A 17,535-nucleotide genomic window follows, 5' to 3' on the forward strand; every position below is an offset into this window, starting at 1 on the left:
AAACAAAACAAATTATAGGAAAAACTTGTTCTTTCTTTGTCAGCTAAAGACAACTTGTGCGACTTAAAAAACACCTAAGACATTGAATATGCTGAGGATCTGTTGGTGTAGTTGGATCATAGGAATATAAATGAGTACTTTGTTTAGTCACGAAATACATCATTACACATTACAGGTTATTCAGTATTTGCCTTTCTAATGAAGCAAACAGCACTGTTAATCGCACATAAAAACTTTAAGCAGTGAAAACTGAGCCACATGTTCAACTTTCACAAATATTGAGCCTGAGTGACTGCACCAAAATTGCACAGGGAAAACTAAAATTAGCTTCATTTTGTCTGTGTTCTCCACAGTCGGCTACACCATGAACGACCTGATCTTTGAGTGGCTGGAGAAAGGTGCCGTGCAAGTGTCAGATGGTCTGACACTGCCTCAGTTCATCATGAAGGAAGAGAAGGAGCTGGGCTACTGTACCAAACACTACAATACCGGTAAGTGGTAACTAGGCTGAGTGACGTATTAACTGAATTGATTTTGTTTGATCATTTCTGAACAGGCAAATTCACCTGCATTGAGGTGAAATTCCATCTGGAGCGTCAGATGGGGTACTACCTGATTCAGATGTACATCCCCTCCCTCCTCATTGTCATCCTCTCATGGGTGTCCTTTTGGATCAACATGGATGCCGCCCCTGCCCGAGTGGCACTGGGTATCACCACTGTGCTCACCATGACCACGCAAAGCTCTGGCTCTAGAGCTTCTCTTCCAAAGGTAAGCGCCAACAGTTAAGCCTTATCCCATTAGTGCTGTGGCGAACCTGCGCCAAACTTTGCGAAGAGGGTAGGATGCATCGCTTATTCTTCACACTTCTGACTTTTTCACACTAATAAGGAGGCTTCCGTACATTCCCTTTAAAGTATCAGCTCATTTCTTTGCTCTTCCGCGACATGATAGAAAGAGAAACTGGTTTGCACATTGGAAGGTTGACAAAAGTTTGGTATGAGGAAGAAGAAGACCTAACACGCAAATTATTGACAACTTTCCGATGTACTTTCGCATTTCTGCTCGCGACTTCCATTTTTCACGTTCTTTATCAAAAAAGAACAAATCAAAATCCCTCAAAAAAGACAATTTGGAAATACCCCATCCATCTGCCATTATCTCGTCATGGGAGGACAACATGAAGAAATGGCAAAGAGTCATCACAACCAAAATATTTTCACATTTTATTGATTTAATGGCAGTGGATGGAAACGCAATGAGAGACCTAAAAAGCTCCAAGCATCCAGTACCTACCTGCATAGCAACAAAGTTGAATGTGTCCTGATACACGAATGTGGGAATTTTGTGTTCATGAAGGCAGATGTGGAACCAAGGCAGTGCCACCACAAAGCAATAACAGGTCAAATTAGTTTCAGTTTGACTACAATTCTGTGTTGCGTCATAGCTAAGACATGATTAGCTCTGCATTAGCTGCAACAACAAAGAATGGAAAACAAAAACTCATTTACTACGAGTCATATACGGGCTTTTTACCCTAAATGCATGAATGCAAACGTTTTTTGTTCGTTTGTTTACAGCTGGAAAACGCTGTTAGGCAAGAGAAGAAAACTTGATGTGCCTCACAACAACACTTGTTGTGTTGATGCTGATGGACATATATTGAGACTACGTGCATTCTACTTTGATGACGGAAGGCTCGATTTATGCGCCACCTTCGTTAATATTTTTCTAATAATTTTGTTAATTGTGATTCATTGACCTGTTTTGCAGATGCACCAAATGTTTTAAATAAAGTTAGAAGTAGAACTATGTTGTCCAAAACTTTTATTGCAATCAATGTCTGCAATAGAAAATAATGCCATACTATTTGTTTATATACAGTGGGGCAAATAAGTATTTAGTCAACCACTAATTGTGCAAGTTCTCCCACTTGAAAATATTAGAGAGGCCTGTAATTGTCAACATGGGTAAACCTCAACCATGAGAGACATAATGTGGAAAAAAAAACAGAAAATCACATTTTTAAAGAATTTATTTGCAAATCATGGTGGAAAATAAGTTGTTGGTCAATACCAAAAGTTCATCTCAATACTTTGTTATGTACCCTTTGTTGGCAATAACGGAGGCCAAACATTTTCTGTAACTCTTCACAAGCTTTTCACACACTGTTGCTGGTATTTTGGCCCATTCCTCCATGCAGATCTCCTCTAGAGCAGTGATGTTTTGGAGCTGTCGTTGGACAACACGGACTTTCAACTCCCTCTACAGATTTTCTATGGGGTTGAGATCTGGAGACTGGCTAGGCCACTCCAGGACCTTAAAATGCTTCTTACGAAGCCACTCCTTTGTTGCCCTTGCTGTGTGTTTGGGATCATTGTCAAAATGAAAGACCCAGCCACGTCTCATCTTCAATGCCCTTGCTGATGGAAGGAGATTTTCACTCAAAATGTTTTGATACATGGGCCCATTCATTCTTTCCTTTACACAGATCAGTCGTCCTGGTCCCTTTGCAGGAAAACAGCCCCAAAGCATGATGTTGCCACCCCCATGCGTCACAGTGGGTATGGTGCAATTCAGTATTCTTTTTCCTCCAAACACGAGAACTGGTGTTTTTACCAAAAAGTTCGTTTTTTTTTTCGACCATAACACATTCTTCCAGCCTCTCTAATATTTTCAAGTGGGAGAACTTGCACTATTAGTGGTTGACTAAATACTAATTTGCCCCACTGTGTGTATATATATATATATATATATATATATATATATATATATATATATATATATTTATTTATTTATTTATTTATTTATTTATTTATTTATTTATACGTATATATGCTGTATATGTGTGTGTGATGAGCTCATAATACCATGACTATAATCTAAACAGATGAAAATACCTTGTAATATTTCCTTGTAACAACAAAATCCATGTCAGCCCTTCTGCATTCGTCAACTGTAACATTGTTTGTAATTTCGCCTCATTTTGGTCACTCAAGTGGCCGGCATATCAATCTACACCTCATGTTAACACAAGCTGGACAGATTGTTAGACTTTTGTCCACGAACGATCCACAAAGTGATAAGAACAAGCATACAATCTTTTAGGTGGAGCCTTTAGGTTTAAAGCACATCCTTAACTTATCGTCAGCTGCTGGTTTTCAATTTAAGGCGTATGGCAAGGTAAATCTACACTGGCGCTTTGTAGCTACTAGCTGGTCGCTGATAAAAAAAATTCCGCTTGCAACCATACAGTATATATAGGCACTTTGAGGAATTCACGCAAAGCACAGAAAGTCCCAGAGCCTCATCTACATCGTGCTGAATCCATTTTTGGAGATTCCCTGGATTCCTCTGGTTTAATTTTGCTCAGGAAACTTGTCTATATGGATTAGGATAGGTAGAACTATGCAGTGAAATGGGAAAATCATGTCTACGTCTATTAAATTCCTAAACATAAATAGTATGGTCTGTCCATTGTACAAAAATACATTTGTCGTGTTTTATGTTGAAGCACATGGGTACAGACTACATAAATTGTGCTTCTGCACTCGACTATTATAACATAGGTAAAAGTCTTTTTTTCTCGGAAAAATGAAAATTAGATTTATCTTTATTCAGGCAAAGTGTGCAGGTGTGAAGAGTGAAAAATGTGAACAGTTTAACACCATCCCCCACTTTGTGTGATGTCTCTCAGTTGAGCTTCCAAAACATGATGTCAGTGTTAACCAGTGGGGGAAAACTGCTTTGCCGAGATCTAATTGGGATCTTCTCCAGGATGTTGCAAGTTCTCAGAGGGCTTACGCTCCACTTTCACTGACTCCAACTTAAAATGAGGATGAAATGTTTTCAGCAACTATAAGAAGTCCAGGTGTCTCCAATTCAACTTTTGTGGATTATCATCAACAGGGAAACTGGGAATCTCTGTAGACACATTATATTACACCCGAACCAATAAAAGTAAAAGAAATATAGACAAGTTTCCTGAGCGAAAATTTGGGCTGCGCCATTTTTGACAGTTTCTGCTACGGACTTCCGATTTAGACAGAGTAACATGAAGTGTGGTTGAAGTAAGCAGTGTGTAGACAAAGTTAAAAAGGATTCAGCACAACGTAGATGAGGCTCTGGGACTTTCTGTGCTGTGTGTGAACTCCTGGAAGTGCTTATATATGTGGTTGGAAGTGGAATGTTTTGCCAGTGTGGATCTACATTGCCATACGCCTTAAATCAAAACCAGCAGCAGACAAGGACAAGAGAGAAGTTAAGGGAGTGATTTACACCTAAAGAGTCCACCAAGAGTCAAATACGCGCATGTGTGTGCGTGCGCCACGTGATACCACATTGGATCTTGGACCAGAAGCATTAAGACATCCTGAAGGAAATTTAAATTCCCATTTTCATATTGTATGTTTGTTCTTATCACTTCGTTGATCGTTCGTGGACAAAATTCTAACAATCTCTTGTGTTAACATGAGGTGATTGATACGCCGGCCACTTCAGTGACCAAAATCAAGCGAAATTACAAATAATATTTCTGTTGCCGAATGTAGAAGGGCTAGAACGGATTTTGTTGTTACAAGGAAATACTCCAAGGTATTTTTCATCTGGTTATAGTTATGGTACTATGAGCTCATCACACATGTACATACAGTGGCATGAAAAAGTATCTGAACCTTTTGGAATTCCTCACATTTCTGCATAAAATCACTATCAAATGTGAACTGATCTTTGTCAAAATCACACAGATTAAAAAACTGCTTCAACTAAAACTACCCAAACATTTATAGGTTTCCATATTTTAATACGGAGAGTATGCAAACAATGACAGAAGGGGGAAAAATAAGTACCGTATTTTTCAGACTATAAGTCGCACCTGAGTATAAGTCGCACCAGCCATAAAATGCCCAACGAAGAGGAAAAAAAACCATATATAAGTCGCAACAGAGTAGAAGTCGCATTTTTGGGGGAAATTTACTTGATAAAATACAACACATAGAACAGATATGTCATCCTGTAAGGCAATTTAAAATAAAAATACAATAGAGAATAACATGCTGAATAAGTGTAGAGTGTGATAATGTTAAACGATGCATGAACAACGAAATGCGAACGTGGCCGGTATGTTAATGTAACATAGCTATGAAGAGTTGTTCAAATAACTATAGCATAAGGAACATGCTAACAAGTTTACGAAACCATCAGTGTCACTCCAAAACACCAAAATAACATATGAAATGATATAACAATGTGTTAATAGTTTCACACATAAGTCGCTCCAGAGTATAAATTGCACCCCCAGCCAAAGTATGAAAAAAAAACTGCGACTTATAGTCCGAAACATAAGGTAAGTGAACCATCACATTTAATATTTTGTGGCCCCACCTTTGGCAGCAGTAACTTCAACCAGACGCTTCCTATAGCTGCAGATCAGTCTGGCACATCGATCAGGACTAATCTTGGCCCATTCTTCTCTACAAAATTGCTGTAGTTCAATCAGATTCCTGGGATGTCTTGCATGTGTTGCTGTCTTTAGGTCATGCCACATCATCTCAATGGGGTTCAACTCTGGACTTTGACTTTGCCACTCCAGAACATGTAATTTGTTCTTCTGAACCCATTCTGAAGTTGATTTACTTGTGTTTTGGATCATTGTCTTGTTGCAGCATCCATCCTCTTTATAACTGTCTGACAGACGGACTCGGGTTTTCCTGTGAAACATCCCGATACACTTTTGAGTTCATTCTTCCATTAATGATTGCAAATTGCCCAGGCCCTGAGGCAGCAAAACAGCCCCAAATCATAATGCTCTCTCCACCATGCCTCACGGTGGGGATGAGGTGTAGATGTTGGTGAGCTGTTCCATTTTTCTTCCACTTATTACCTTATGTGTTACTCTCAAACAATTCAACTTTGGTTACATCAGTCCAAAAAATATTTTGCCAAAACCTCTGTGGAGTGTCCGAGTGCCTTTTTGCGAACATTATACGAGCAACAATCTTTTTTTTTTTTTTTTTAGACAGCAGTTGCTTCATCCGTGGAGTCCTCCCATGAACACCATTCTTGGCCATAGTTTTACATACAGTATAGTTGTGCGCACAGAGATATTGGACTATGCCAGTGATTTCTTTAAGTCTTTAGCAGACACTCTAGTGTTCTTTTTTTTACCTCTATGAATCTTCTGCGCTGAATTCTAGGCGTCATCTTTGGTGGATGGCCACTCCTTGGGAGAGGAGCAACAGGGCCAAACTCTCTCCATTTGTAGACAACTTCTCTTACTGTCTATTGATGAACATCCAGACTTTTAGGGATGGTTTTGTATCATTTCCTAGCTTTATACAGTACAAATCATCAATCCTTGATCGCAAGTCTTCAGACAGCTCTTTTGACCGAGCTATGGTGCACATCAGACAATTCTTCTCATCAAGACAATTCATACTAGGTGTGTGTTTTATAGTGGGCAGGGCAGCTTTAAACCACTCATTAGTGATTGGGCACACACCTGACTTAAATTGTTTGGTAAAAATTGGTTTCAATTGCTCTTTAAGTCTCCATAGGCAGAGGGTTCACTTACTTATTTTTCATCCTTCTGTCTGCATGCTATCCTCATTAAAATATGACAACCCATAAATGTTTGGGTGGTTTCAGTTAAAGGAGACCGTTTTTACATCTGTGTGATCTTGACAAAGATCAGCTCACATTTGATGGTGATTTTATGCAGAAAAGTGAGAAATTCCAAAAGGTTCAGATACCTTTTCATACCACTGTACCTCAGGAACTTGTCTATATGATAAAAATATTGGACTTTTTTGTAATCTTAAACTTATGGTGAGATACAATGTGCATAGTGGATCACAGCATGATCCAGAAATACTAAACACACACCTGGTGAAGTGGATTTGCCTAAATTAGGATTTTAGACTAGCATTGCCGTTATCTTCATGCTTAGCCAGCATGAGGTGAGCACAAGAACATTCAGCACTGAGTGTTTCCAAACCGAATGCAACTTATTGCAATTTAAAAGGAAGCTAATGAGAAATTCCCCTTAATTGCCCATGCACTCGCAGTTACCTGTGCACTTTCTATCAACCGCCTCTCGACACTCATCACTATGCACATTTTCAAGATAAGTGTTCAAACTTTGAAAAGAAAGTATTCCGTCAGTGACTAATTCATATGTAGCTGACGGTAAACACACATATTGAGCATACTTCAGTTGTTGCTGATTAGTCTGTGTTTGTATGAGCGGCGACAGCCCATAAAACACATCACGGTCTCAAACATGAAAGACACGTGCGGTGATAAATATTTAAAATGAGGCCTTTGAGAGTCGCCACTAGTGAAAACAGTCGGCACGCACGAGTGGCCTCATAAAGCTGAGTTGCTGTGTTCCACATGCTAATCGGCAGTCAGAAGCGAGGTCATGCTGACAAACAGCTTTCATCTTCCTTGCCAGGATGACAAGATGGTATCAATATCGGAGCATTGTTTGTAGCTGAGGTGGTTATTAGCTCTGAGCAGCATCTAGCGTATGAAGGGAAATGTAAGGACTATCATTCGTTATTATTTATTTAGCAAAAGCATATGTGGTGATTATTTTTATGCGCAATCAAAGCGCAATTGATCTGCCGGCTGACTGGAGAAGAACTAATACAAAAGTGTTCCCTGCCGCTTGCAGGTCTCCTATGTGAAAGCCATTGATATCTGGATGGCGGTGTGTCTGCTCTTTGTATTTGCGGCATTACTCGAATACGCTGGGGTTAATTTCGTCTCCAGGCAACAGAAGGAGTTTCTCCGCTTGAGGCGAAGACAAAGGAAGAATCACAAGGTAAGACTTTTCTGAAGCTTGCTGTTTTCATGAAGTTTGTCGATGTGACCAACAGAATCCTCATTGACTTCCGTTGACGGTGATATAAAAATTTCAACACCGTTTTGATTAGGCATGTGCTGGTTATCGGTTCCAAGGTTTACCGTGGTATGGAAAACGCTACGGTTTTAAAACCACTAAAATTTTCGGTCATACTGTAGTACAGTATTAGCTATTTTTTATGTCCCAAAAATGCAGCAAGAAATCAGTTGCTTGGAGCGGCTGCGCTCACCCTTCTCCCTCCGGTTGTTGCTATGTCCTTTGTCTGTAGCTGTGCCGTGGAATAGAGACAATGGCTGAAGGTGTTCAAACTACACCTGAGCTTTTCCCCCCTCAAAAAAGTCGCTAGTATGGGAGTATTTCGGCTACCGAAAACAAACAGACGGCCGCAGCTTCGAGGAGGAAGGACAGCAGGACCTCCAACGTGATTTCACATTTACGTGATCATCATCCATTACTTTACACAAAATTTAAGGAAAGTAAACGCCGTCATAAACGTTTCCCACCAGCTACGAGAGTTCACTCCAGCTTGTTTAGTGTGGCTAGCGATGGTTAAAACAAACACTATAAATTAAGGTTGTTAATGAGGCAGATAACGTAGCTCGGTAGCATGCCAAGACGGCTAACTAGTTTCCTCGCTACCATTAGCCTACTTTTTGTAAAGTCTTCCACCATTGTAAACATCTGTTCAAAATAAAATTTTCATAATACAGCCTGTGGGTTTTTTTTCTATCTGGCGACTTTCTGTGTTGAGAGAGGGTGTGTGTGTGTGTATACATAACGTGTAAAAAATGATACGAGTCATACACACACAATGTCTCTTGATCTCGTTCTCCATTAATATTCAACTAATTAATATTAATAGTAGTAGTGGTATGTGTTTAACATAAAACCAGTTTGATCATATGATGTTTAATTTGTTCCATTTTTTTGTTCTTGTTCTAATGTTGAGCAACTTGAGCTGCGGCTGTGGGTTTAGTCTATATTTATTTCAATTTTATTTAAAATGTTTGTTATTTATTATGTTGTTATTTTATTTATTTAACATTATATTAATGTTGATGTTCCAATTTGCAAAAACTGTTATGTTGTGAAAAAAAAAAATCTGTTCATCGGAAAAAAAGTTTTGTTTTTTTAATCCATACATTTTAAAATAACACATTTTAGAGCTATAATTACAATACCGTGGTTCAATTTTCAATTCAATTTTATTTGTATAGCCCTAAATTACAACAAGGTTGTCTCAAAGGGCTTTGCAGAGGCAATATGATACACAGTCAGAAACAGCAAATGAATTAAACAAAGATGAATAAATAAAGTTCAAGTCCTGGGCATCCCCCATCCTTGGACCCTCCATGTCGGCAAGGAAAAACTCCCAAAAACTGTGATACCGCGATATGTTTTGATTAAGGTATCATACCATCAAAATCCCATACCGGCACATGCCTCCTTTCTATTCATTACCAGCTACCCGAGTTAAAATGTATTTGATGTCTATTTCTGTCAATGTATTGCAAAACTCCTTCCAATGCCATCTGAGCTCAGACATGTCCACATGTGTTTTTAGGATGAAGACATGCGTGACGGCCGCTTTAATTTTACTGGCTATAACATGAACCAGTGTCTGCCAACGAAGGACAGCTCAGCTGTTAAGAACGCCGCTCTAGCCCAGAACCCTCAGCCGCCGGTCCCCAAAGACTCGGAAAACATGAAGAAGAAATTTGTGGACCGCGCCAAGAGGATAGACACGATTTCTCGCGCTGCCTTTCCTCTGGCCTTTCTCATCTTTAATGTCTTTTACTGGATCACCTACAAGATCATCAGGCACGAGGACATCGAGAAAAAGTAACGACTTGTTTCTCGAACTGAGAAAAGATAGGCAATGCCAAGGGATGTTTTTATCAGGGATAATGTTGAGTCTTCGTGAATCTTGAAGAAATGTTGTATGCTGACAAATACTGATTTAGGAATCTGAAGGGGAGAACTCAAGGTTTAGTAGCATTCCGGTTACGGTGGACCAAATCTTTTTCTATCCCATCTTTGCCTTGAGGTGTTTACAACTATGGAAACAAAGTATAAAGTTTGTTATATCGTACCGTAGCTTAGTTTGAACCTCAGTTTTCTCCAGATTGTCACAATCTTCTATCAAAGGGATATTTTATATTGTAATATCACGACACTTCCTTTGAAGATAATATAATTTCACATGTACAGTCATGTGAAAAAAATAGGACAAACAAATAAATATTCAGTACTTTATTAGGAAATGTTCACATATCAATGTCTGATCTTGTTTTTCTTTATCTCTGGAAAAGTTATTTAATCGCAGGTAAACAACTAAAAATAACATTGTTTTACCCATTAAACCAGATTTATCAACAAAAATGCATATTCTAACTGAGGAAAAAGTTACGACTATGTCTACATCAACTCTGGCTAACTTCAGTCTGGCTTTCATGTTCGTCTTGGAGATCAAAGGTTTCCTCCATGCACACCTCCCATGAAGGTTAAACTTGTGAAGTTTGTTTTTGATTGTAGAGGCATGCAGTTTCACATCAACAGTTACAAAAGCCTGCTGTAGGTCTCGTGATGACAATTTAGGGGAGACTTCTTTTTGCATCTTGCGGTCTTCTCTTGGGGTGAACTTGCTTGGATGGCCAGACCTGGGCATATTGGCAGTTGTTTTGAATGACCTCCACTTGCAGACTATTTTTCGGACAGTGAACTGGCAAATTTTATATTCTTTTGAAATCCCTTACCAGACTCATAAGCGTCTACAATCTTCTTTCTGAAGGCCTCAGACAGCTCCTTTGATCTCACCATGGCGTTTTCACTCACTTCATCAGTCAGTCACTGTTGAAAGTATTCTGTGTTGAGGAGTGGGGCAAACTTTCTTCAGACTAATGTCAAAGACTGGTAGATGGCTACAAAAAGCGTCTCACTGAAGTTATTTCAGCTAAAGGGGGTAACACTAGCTATTATGTGGTGGGGTGTCCTAACTTGTATAAGCATTTTTGTTGATAAATTTGGTTTAATGAGTAAAACAATGTTATTTTTGTTTACCTACAATTAAATCATTTTCTTTTCCAGAGATAACGACAAACAAGTTTAGACATTGCTATGTGAACATTTATTATTAAAGAACTGAATATTTAATGGGGTGTCCTATTTTTTTCACGGCTGTAAAATACTGGAGCCAAGCAAATCCAACCATCTTTTACTGAAACGCATATCAAATATTTCAAGGAACTTCTGATTAAAAGGGTCTCGCCAGGTAAAAAGTGTTTCTTGGCTACATAAATTGTGCTGGCATCGAGGCGACCGACACAATTAAAGCGAAACACAACAAATTACACCGAGAAGAAAGGATGGAGGGCATCCAGCATTTCTTTCCCTATTGATCAGTCAACAGACTGCCAAGTCGGATCCGGCTCCACCCTCTCTGTGCCGCACTGCTGAACCTATCTTACAGCCTTCCTAAATTTGAACTCTTTGGTGATCGTTAGATTTTTGTATTTTCCCTGAGCCAAGCTAAGAACACATGAATTTCGAACATCCAAATTGAATTCCATGTGTTTAGAAAGACATTAAAAATTCTGTTCACAGGCTGCTCCTATATGCTTGCCTTTTTTGATTCATGTGTAAATGTCAACATTGTGGCAATGATGTACAGCGTATTTTTGTAAGTTTGGGTCTCAGAGAGGAACCAAGTTTCTACTTTGAATCTTGAACTGGAAAAGTTTAGGAAACCCTGAACAAACTATTTTGCAGTTTCAATGACACTGAACTTTCTGACTGTATCATAATCCAATACAACATATCTTGTTTTTGCAGTATCAGTACATTGAACTCTTAACTGCAGAAAGGCTTGTGTTAATTGAAAAACCTTTCAGGTATTTCTCTATCCTGCAATGGCTGTGTACCTTTTGACATGTTAGATGGAGGCATACAGTTCAGTACTCAAGATAGCTGCGCCAGTGGGTGGAAGGACAACACTGAAACTGCCTAACGTTCATCTATAGAACTGCTAATGGACCTTAAGAACTATTTCTTTGAATACTATTATTGAAAACGTTTATTTATCAGCCTGAACATCAATAAACATGACTGCACTACATTTGCATCATTTTCTTTCACCTCAGTTCAGACCAGTTCAGCATCTATGATTAAAAAAAGAAACCTTTGTATTGCTTTTCTGTCATATTCGATCTATTCTATGTGGGAAAATAACATACAAATGCTACTTTGGCCCGATTACAGGTCAGATAAAAAGTCTCATCTCACCGAGGTGATGACACTGGCCATGGATGGCTGCATGGCCTGGGGTAGTGTGGATATTATCTGACACTGGGATTGCTCCAATGCATGATAATAAACCTTCACATTGTGCAAATGCTTGGAAAAGTCCAGCATACGATTGCATAAACAGCACACGACTCAGTTGCTGTAAAAGGCTCATAAATATGTTATGTGCTTGGCCAAAAGCCATGATTATACAGCATAATAACAGCTAATGAGACAGGTGAGTACAGTTTTTTAGATGCAGATTAACTTCCTATAACTAGACTAGTTCATGCATTCATACATGAGTCAGGCAGCCCAAATTACAGAGATTGTACACTAATCAATAACACTTATCCTCATGTAGGAATTCCATCAATTCCAATCTTACATAACAGCTCATTAATATTGTTTGAATTATGTAAAAGAGGGACGAGTCATTAAGTCATACAGCAGCACATGAAAGAAAAATTAGTTGCAGTTTCTAATTGCGTTCAGGGTGGAAACAACTTGCGCTCGTTTATGGAAGTGTGAGGAAGACTGAGAAGAGAAATGAGTTGCCATGGCAACTGCACCCAATCAGGAAGGCCGAGGAGCAAGAGCAAATAGTTTACGGAGCTGGTATATTATTAAACTCTCTCAGTTTTGTTTACAGCGCTGGTGGTATATTTAACTCTTTCAGTTCCATTCATAATGATAAGTGGTCCAATAATGTAGCTGTTGTCATCCGTCTGCAGCAGAAGTGGGAAGAGTAAGCAAAATTTTACTCAAGTTAGAGTGGCGTTACTTCAAAATAATATTACTCAAGTAAAAGTAGTCATCCAAAAATTGTACTCAAGAACAAGTAAAAAAGTATCCAGTGTAAAGAATACTCACGTAATGAGTAACATTGTGAGTAACTGTTGTTTTTTTAAATAATAGTATTTTTTTTCTCTCAACACGAACTTATCTATATGAACGGTTTATATAACGATACTGTACAATAACCCATTACACGACCACATTAAGCAAAAGAAATACAAGGGGGAAAAAAATCATTGAATTCTTACGAGAGAGAAAAAAAACAACACAGAAATGAAGCATTATTCGTCCAAAGAGCATTAGTGCCGTCTAGTGGAGAAAATAGTTCCCACTTTGAATAGTGAATAGTTCCTTCATAATTAATATTATGAAATTAAAAGGGTCATATCTCCGGTTTTCTGTGGTCAATCGGTGCCAAATAAAAACTGGGACGGAGATTTAAATCAGCACTTTTGAGTCTAGTTGAGGGCAGCGCTCTATGTCAAATACTTTTACAGTGCTTTTTTGCGGTGCTTTAAAAACACCACGTGATTGAACAGGCAGGCAGGACGGCAAGCTTGCGTCAAATTGCTGCAATGGAATAATGATTATTATTACGACATCGCAATGGTGAAATTGGTAGAGCTACTCTTGGCATCCCTGGCAAAAAATAATAAATCTAATATGTATAATAAAGATGAAAAATGTAACGACTCTTGGGTAGTACAAAGTAGCGGAGTAAAAGTTGCCTTTTTTTTCTTCTTCTCAAATCTACTGTAGTAAAAGTAAAAAGTATGGCTTGGTAAAACTGCTCCTAGAAATGCATTTTTCTCAAAAAGTTACTCAAGTAAGTGTAACAGAGTACGTGTAAACACGTTACTACCCACCTATGGTCCGCAGTGAATCTAAATGGGTTTGTCACTAGTCGACGTCCAATAGAAGTGAATGAACATTCGTCAAAGGCAGCCAATGTGTTAAGCAAAATTATATTCATGGTCCAACATCAAATTAACACATGAAAGATGCAGTAATGTAACTTTTTGGCCTCCATTGACAGCGGCAGACGCCCAATCTGTTTTGACTAGGAGGTTTGGTGGCAAATAATCATTTGTATTGTGTGGTGAGTCACTTATTAATATTTCCTGGTGGGTGAGCACACACACATCACACACTGTAAAATGCACTAATGTCATCTATAAATTGCAGGTGCACAGATAGTGATATTGAGAAATTGCACTTTTTTGTTGAAAACAAATTAGAAATTGACAGAAAACAATAAGTCTGCAATTATTCATTCATTTGTCTTCCTTTTTCCTTATCCTCACGAGGGTTGCGGGCGTGCTGGAGCCTATCCCAGTTACTATGAGCAGTAGGCTGAGTACACCTTAAATTGGTTGCCAGCCAATCGCAGAAGAGCGCAATTAATGTCAATAACAAGCCCTCAGACCAAATTTTAGAAAATAGGGCTCAGAGGATCGATGCGTATAAATCCTTAGATTCACTATACATGCTAAATTTTATTGTGATAAATAAAAGAATAACAGAGGATTGGCAATTGTTGCGCAGTTAGTGCCCTCAACAAAAAGAAGTGAGAACTTGAGCCCACCCTCCTGGCAATTTAATAAAAACAGATTGCGCATATGATTTTAAACAAGCTTTGCAACTCGATACTGTAAGTGTGAATGTTTTTCAAATGGACTGGTACTAACCAAAAAATAGTGAAAATTTTAATTGTTATTCATAGCTTGTAAGTTGTAAGCTTGTCCGGCCCGCTTGATGTGAAATTCGGATGGATGTGATGCGTAAACTAAAACGAGTTTGACTTCCCTACATTAGAGCGATAGATCCAACTGTAACTCATAAGTTCCTAAATAATGCTTGGTTGACATGAGACATGGTCACGAGCTGTGGGTCGTGACCGAAAGGACAAGATTCCGGATGCAAGCGGCTGAAATGAGTTTCCTACCCAGGGTGTCTGGGCTCTCCCTTAAGGATAGGGTGAGAAGCTCGGTCATCCGGGAGGGGCTCGGTGTCGAGCCGCTACTCCTCCGTGTTGAGAGGAGCCAGTTGAGGTGGCACGGGAATCTGGTACAGATGCTTCCTGGACGCCTCCCTGGAGAGGTGTTCCGGGCATGTCCTACTGGCGGGAGGCCCCGGGGACGACCCAGGACACGCTGGAGAGACTATGTCTCTTGGCTGGCCTGGGAATGCATTGGGATCCCTCCGGAGGAGCTAGTTGAAGTGGCTGGGGAGAGGAAAGTCTGGGCTTCCCTGCTAAAGTTGCTGCCTCCGCGACCCGACCGCGGACCAAGCGGTAGATGAAAGATGGATGGATGGACACTAGACATGTGCTGATTGCCGTTCTCAAGGTATACCGTGATATGAAAACGTCAAGTTTTCAAAATAGCAAAAATTTTACTTCATACCATCCCTACGGTATTAGTTATTTTTTATGTTCCAAAAATGCAGGGAGAAACCCTTTGCTTGTAGCTGCAAGGCTCAACCCTCCCCCACCGGTTGTTGCTCAGTGTCAGTGAGTCAGCTTTGCTACACGATGGCTGGAGGCGGTGAAACTCCTGAACTTTTTCCCCAATCAAATAAAACGAAATCGCTGCTATGGGTATACTTCAGCAACAGAAAAGTTACAGGTGGCCGCGGCTTAGAGGAGGAGGGCCAACCGACATGTAAAACATGTTTAAGGAGGGTGGCTGCTGAGGAGGCAATACTGTGCCTCCAATATGATTTCGCATTTATACAAATTTAAAGGTAAGTAAACACAGTCTAGAACGTTTCCCACCAGGTATTAGTTAACTCCAGCGTGTTTAGTATCTAGCAGTTAAATGAGGTGTTTTTTTTTCTTTCAGGGAACTGTCTGTGTTGAGAAAGTGTCTTGTGTATAATGTTAACATGGTACAAGTCATACACACGTGCTTTTTATAGAATATAATTCAATTATTTTTGCTCTGATGGTAATAATGTTGAGGATAACATTATACCTATGTTCCAATTTGCTAATATACTTTGAAAAATAAAAATCCATATCATACCGTCAGAATCTCATACCGCCACATGCCTACTTGACACATTTGTAGCTCAAACAAACACTTTTAAAAAGCAAAACGACATTATGAGGATGAGGAGACTGGGAGCAGGAGGTATGGCACGATTGCACAAGTCACCCGCACAACATTGCATCAGAGGATTACATATCTTGTTAGTGCAGCCTTTTCCCACTAAACCTTCAGGCATAGGCGGAGTTTGACTTTTGTGGTAGGGGAGCAAAACATGTTGATGACCCTGAAACACAGTGTCAGAAATAAAATTACTAATACATACTGTATATATATTTATGGTTTTGTGTATATATACTTGTTGACACTGTTCGTCTTCAATCCTCGGTTCACGCTCAGTTGTTGTTTTAAGCTTTTGAAAGCTTAGGTCTAGAGAAACTATTATTCTTGCCTCCTCAGGTGTAGTTTTGGCTAAGCAAAGCAAAGGACCGTCTCTAAAGTGCTAGTCACATGATCTGTTCGAAAAATAATTTTGATCCATTATGAAATACTTTATAGGAGCCTTATTCATTTCATTTTGTTGTTTTATTGCTTTACGACTTTTATAGACAACATTTAAACGGCTAAGTCTTTATTTTATAGCGGAAGTTCAGAATTTCTGATATCAGGCTTAATCTTCAAGTTAGCGGGGTTTAATTAGTCGTTGGAGTTGATTTCAACAAATTCCGTGCAGTTTGTCAGTTATTCATTAGTTTCAGGGCTCCGGACTGGCCAAGCTAGCGCGGGTCAGTGATGCCTGCTTAGTATGCCAATAAAAAAAATGATATTAACAGATCTAACATAGAGAAATAACTTCAAAATGCACCTCATTGTTCGAAATACCCGCCCCAAAAAAATGGCACACCAAACTGCCGAAATTAATTTCATTTTGCAGGACCATTTTTTTAGATGCGTTATGCGACCACAATAGAGAGGAGTGCTTCGGCCACTCGTGCTCAGTCTCCTGGGGAGTCCCTTTCATTCCCAGAAGCAAAAAAAAAAAAAAAAAAAAAAAAAAAAAAAAAAACTCAGCGGTGAAAAAAAAAACGTGATATCACTCCGCCCTACTTGCCTAGACAGCCCATTCCCTGCAGAGCTGCTGGATTACAAATGTGGCTGTTCATATTATTATTATTGACATGCAATGGTAAGTTTTAATAACTTTATACTGAAAACATAGTCAAAACCATTGATTGTATGGGTCATCAATGGTTCTCATGCGTGCATATGTTGTTTTTTATTAGTATGCTAAGCAGGCACCATTGACTCGCGCTAGCTTAGCCACTCCGGAGTCCTGAAACTAACAAATAACTAATAAACTCCATAGAATTTGTTGAAATCAACTCCACCGATTAATTAATCCCCCGCTTACTCGAAGATTAAGCATTATGTGATTGAACATTGACTTAAAGTAGTTGAATGACAATTCAGTCACAGTCCTCGGGGTCTAATGTCACTTGTGTATCACTTTCACAGTCATTAAGCAACTTCGAGGAGAGTCTTCATACTTCGCACAGCCATTGGAAACACAAATGTAGTAGTCAGACTGCAGGCGGTTGG

General features: G+C 39.3%; 1 protein-coding gene across 9 annotated transcripts in view; it reads left to right on the forward strand.

Annotated features, from left to right (window-relative positions):
* LOC130927136 (glycine receptor subunit alpha-2) overlaps nucleotides 1–17,535 on the forward strand; it is a 63,734-nt gene that overhangs the window by 38,783 nt on the left and 7,416 nt on the right. For 4 of the 9 annotated variants that reach the window (XM_057852716.1, XM_057852715.1, XM_057852717.1 and 1 more), the window contains 4 exons: nucleotides 354–491; nucleotides 557–771; nucleotides 7,676–7,825; nucleotides 9,432–11,986. In XM_057852716.1, the coding sequence (XP_057708699.1) occupies nucleotides 354–491; nucleotides 557–771; nucleotides 7,676–7,825; nucleotides 9,432–9,713 (785 nt within the window). In that variant the 3' untranslated portion in view covers nucleotides 9,714–11,986. Of the gene's footprint in view, nucleotides 1–353; nucleotides 492–556; nucleotides 772–1,580; nucleotides 2,660–7,675; nucleotides 11,987–17,535 lie in introns of those variants that run through there. The other 5 variants (XR_009066356.1, XM_057852720.1, XM_057852721.1 and 2 more) reach the window with 4 other exon arrangements.

This window comes from Corythoichthys intestinalis, chromosome 12 (assembly GCF_030265065.1).
Source record: "Corythoichthys intestinalis isolate RoL2023-P3 chromosome 12, ASM3026506v1, whole genome shotgun sequence".
Taxonomy (NCBI): domain Eukaryota; kingdom Metazoa; phylum Chordata; class Actinopteri; order Syngnathiformes; family Syngnathidae; genus Corythoichthys; species Corythoichthys intestinalis.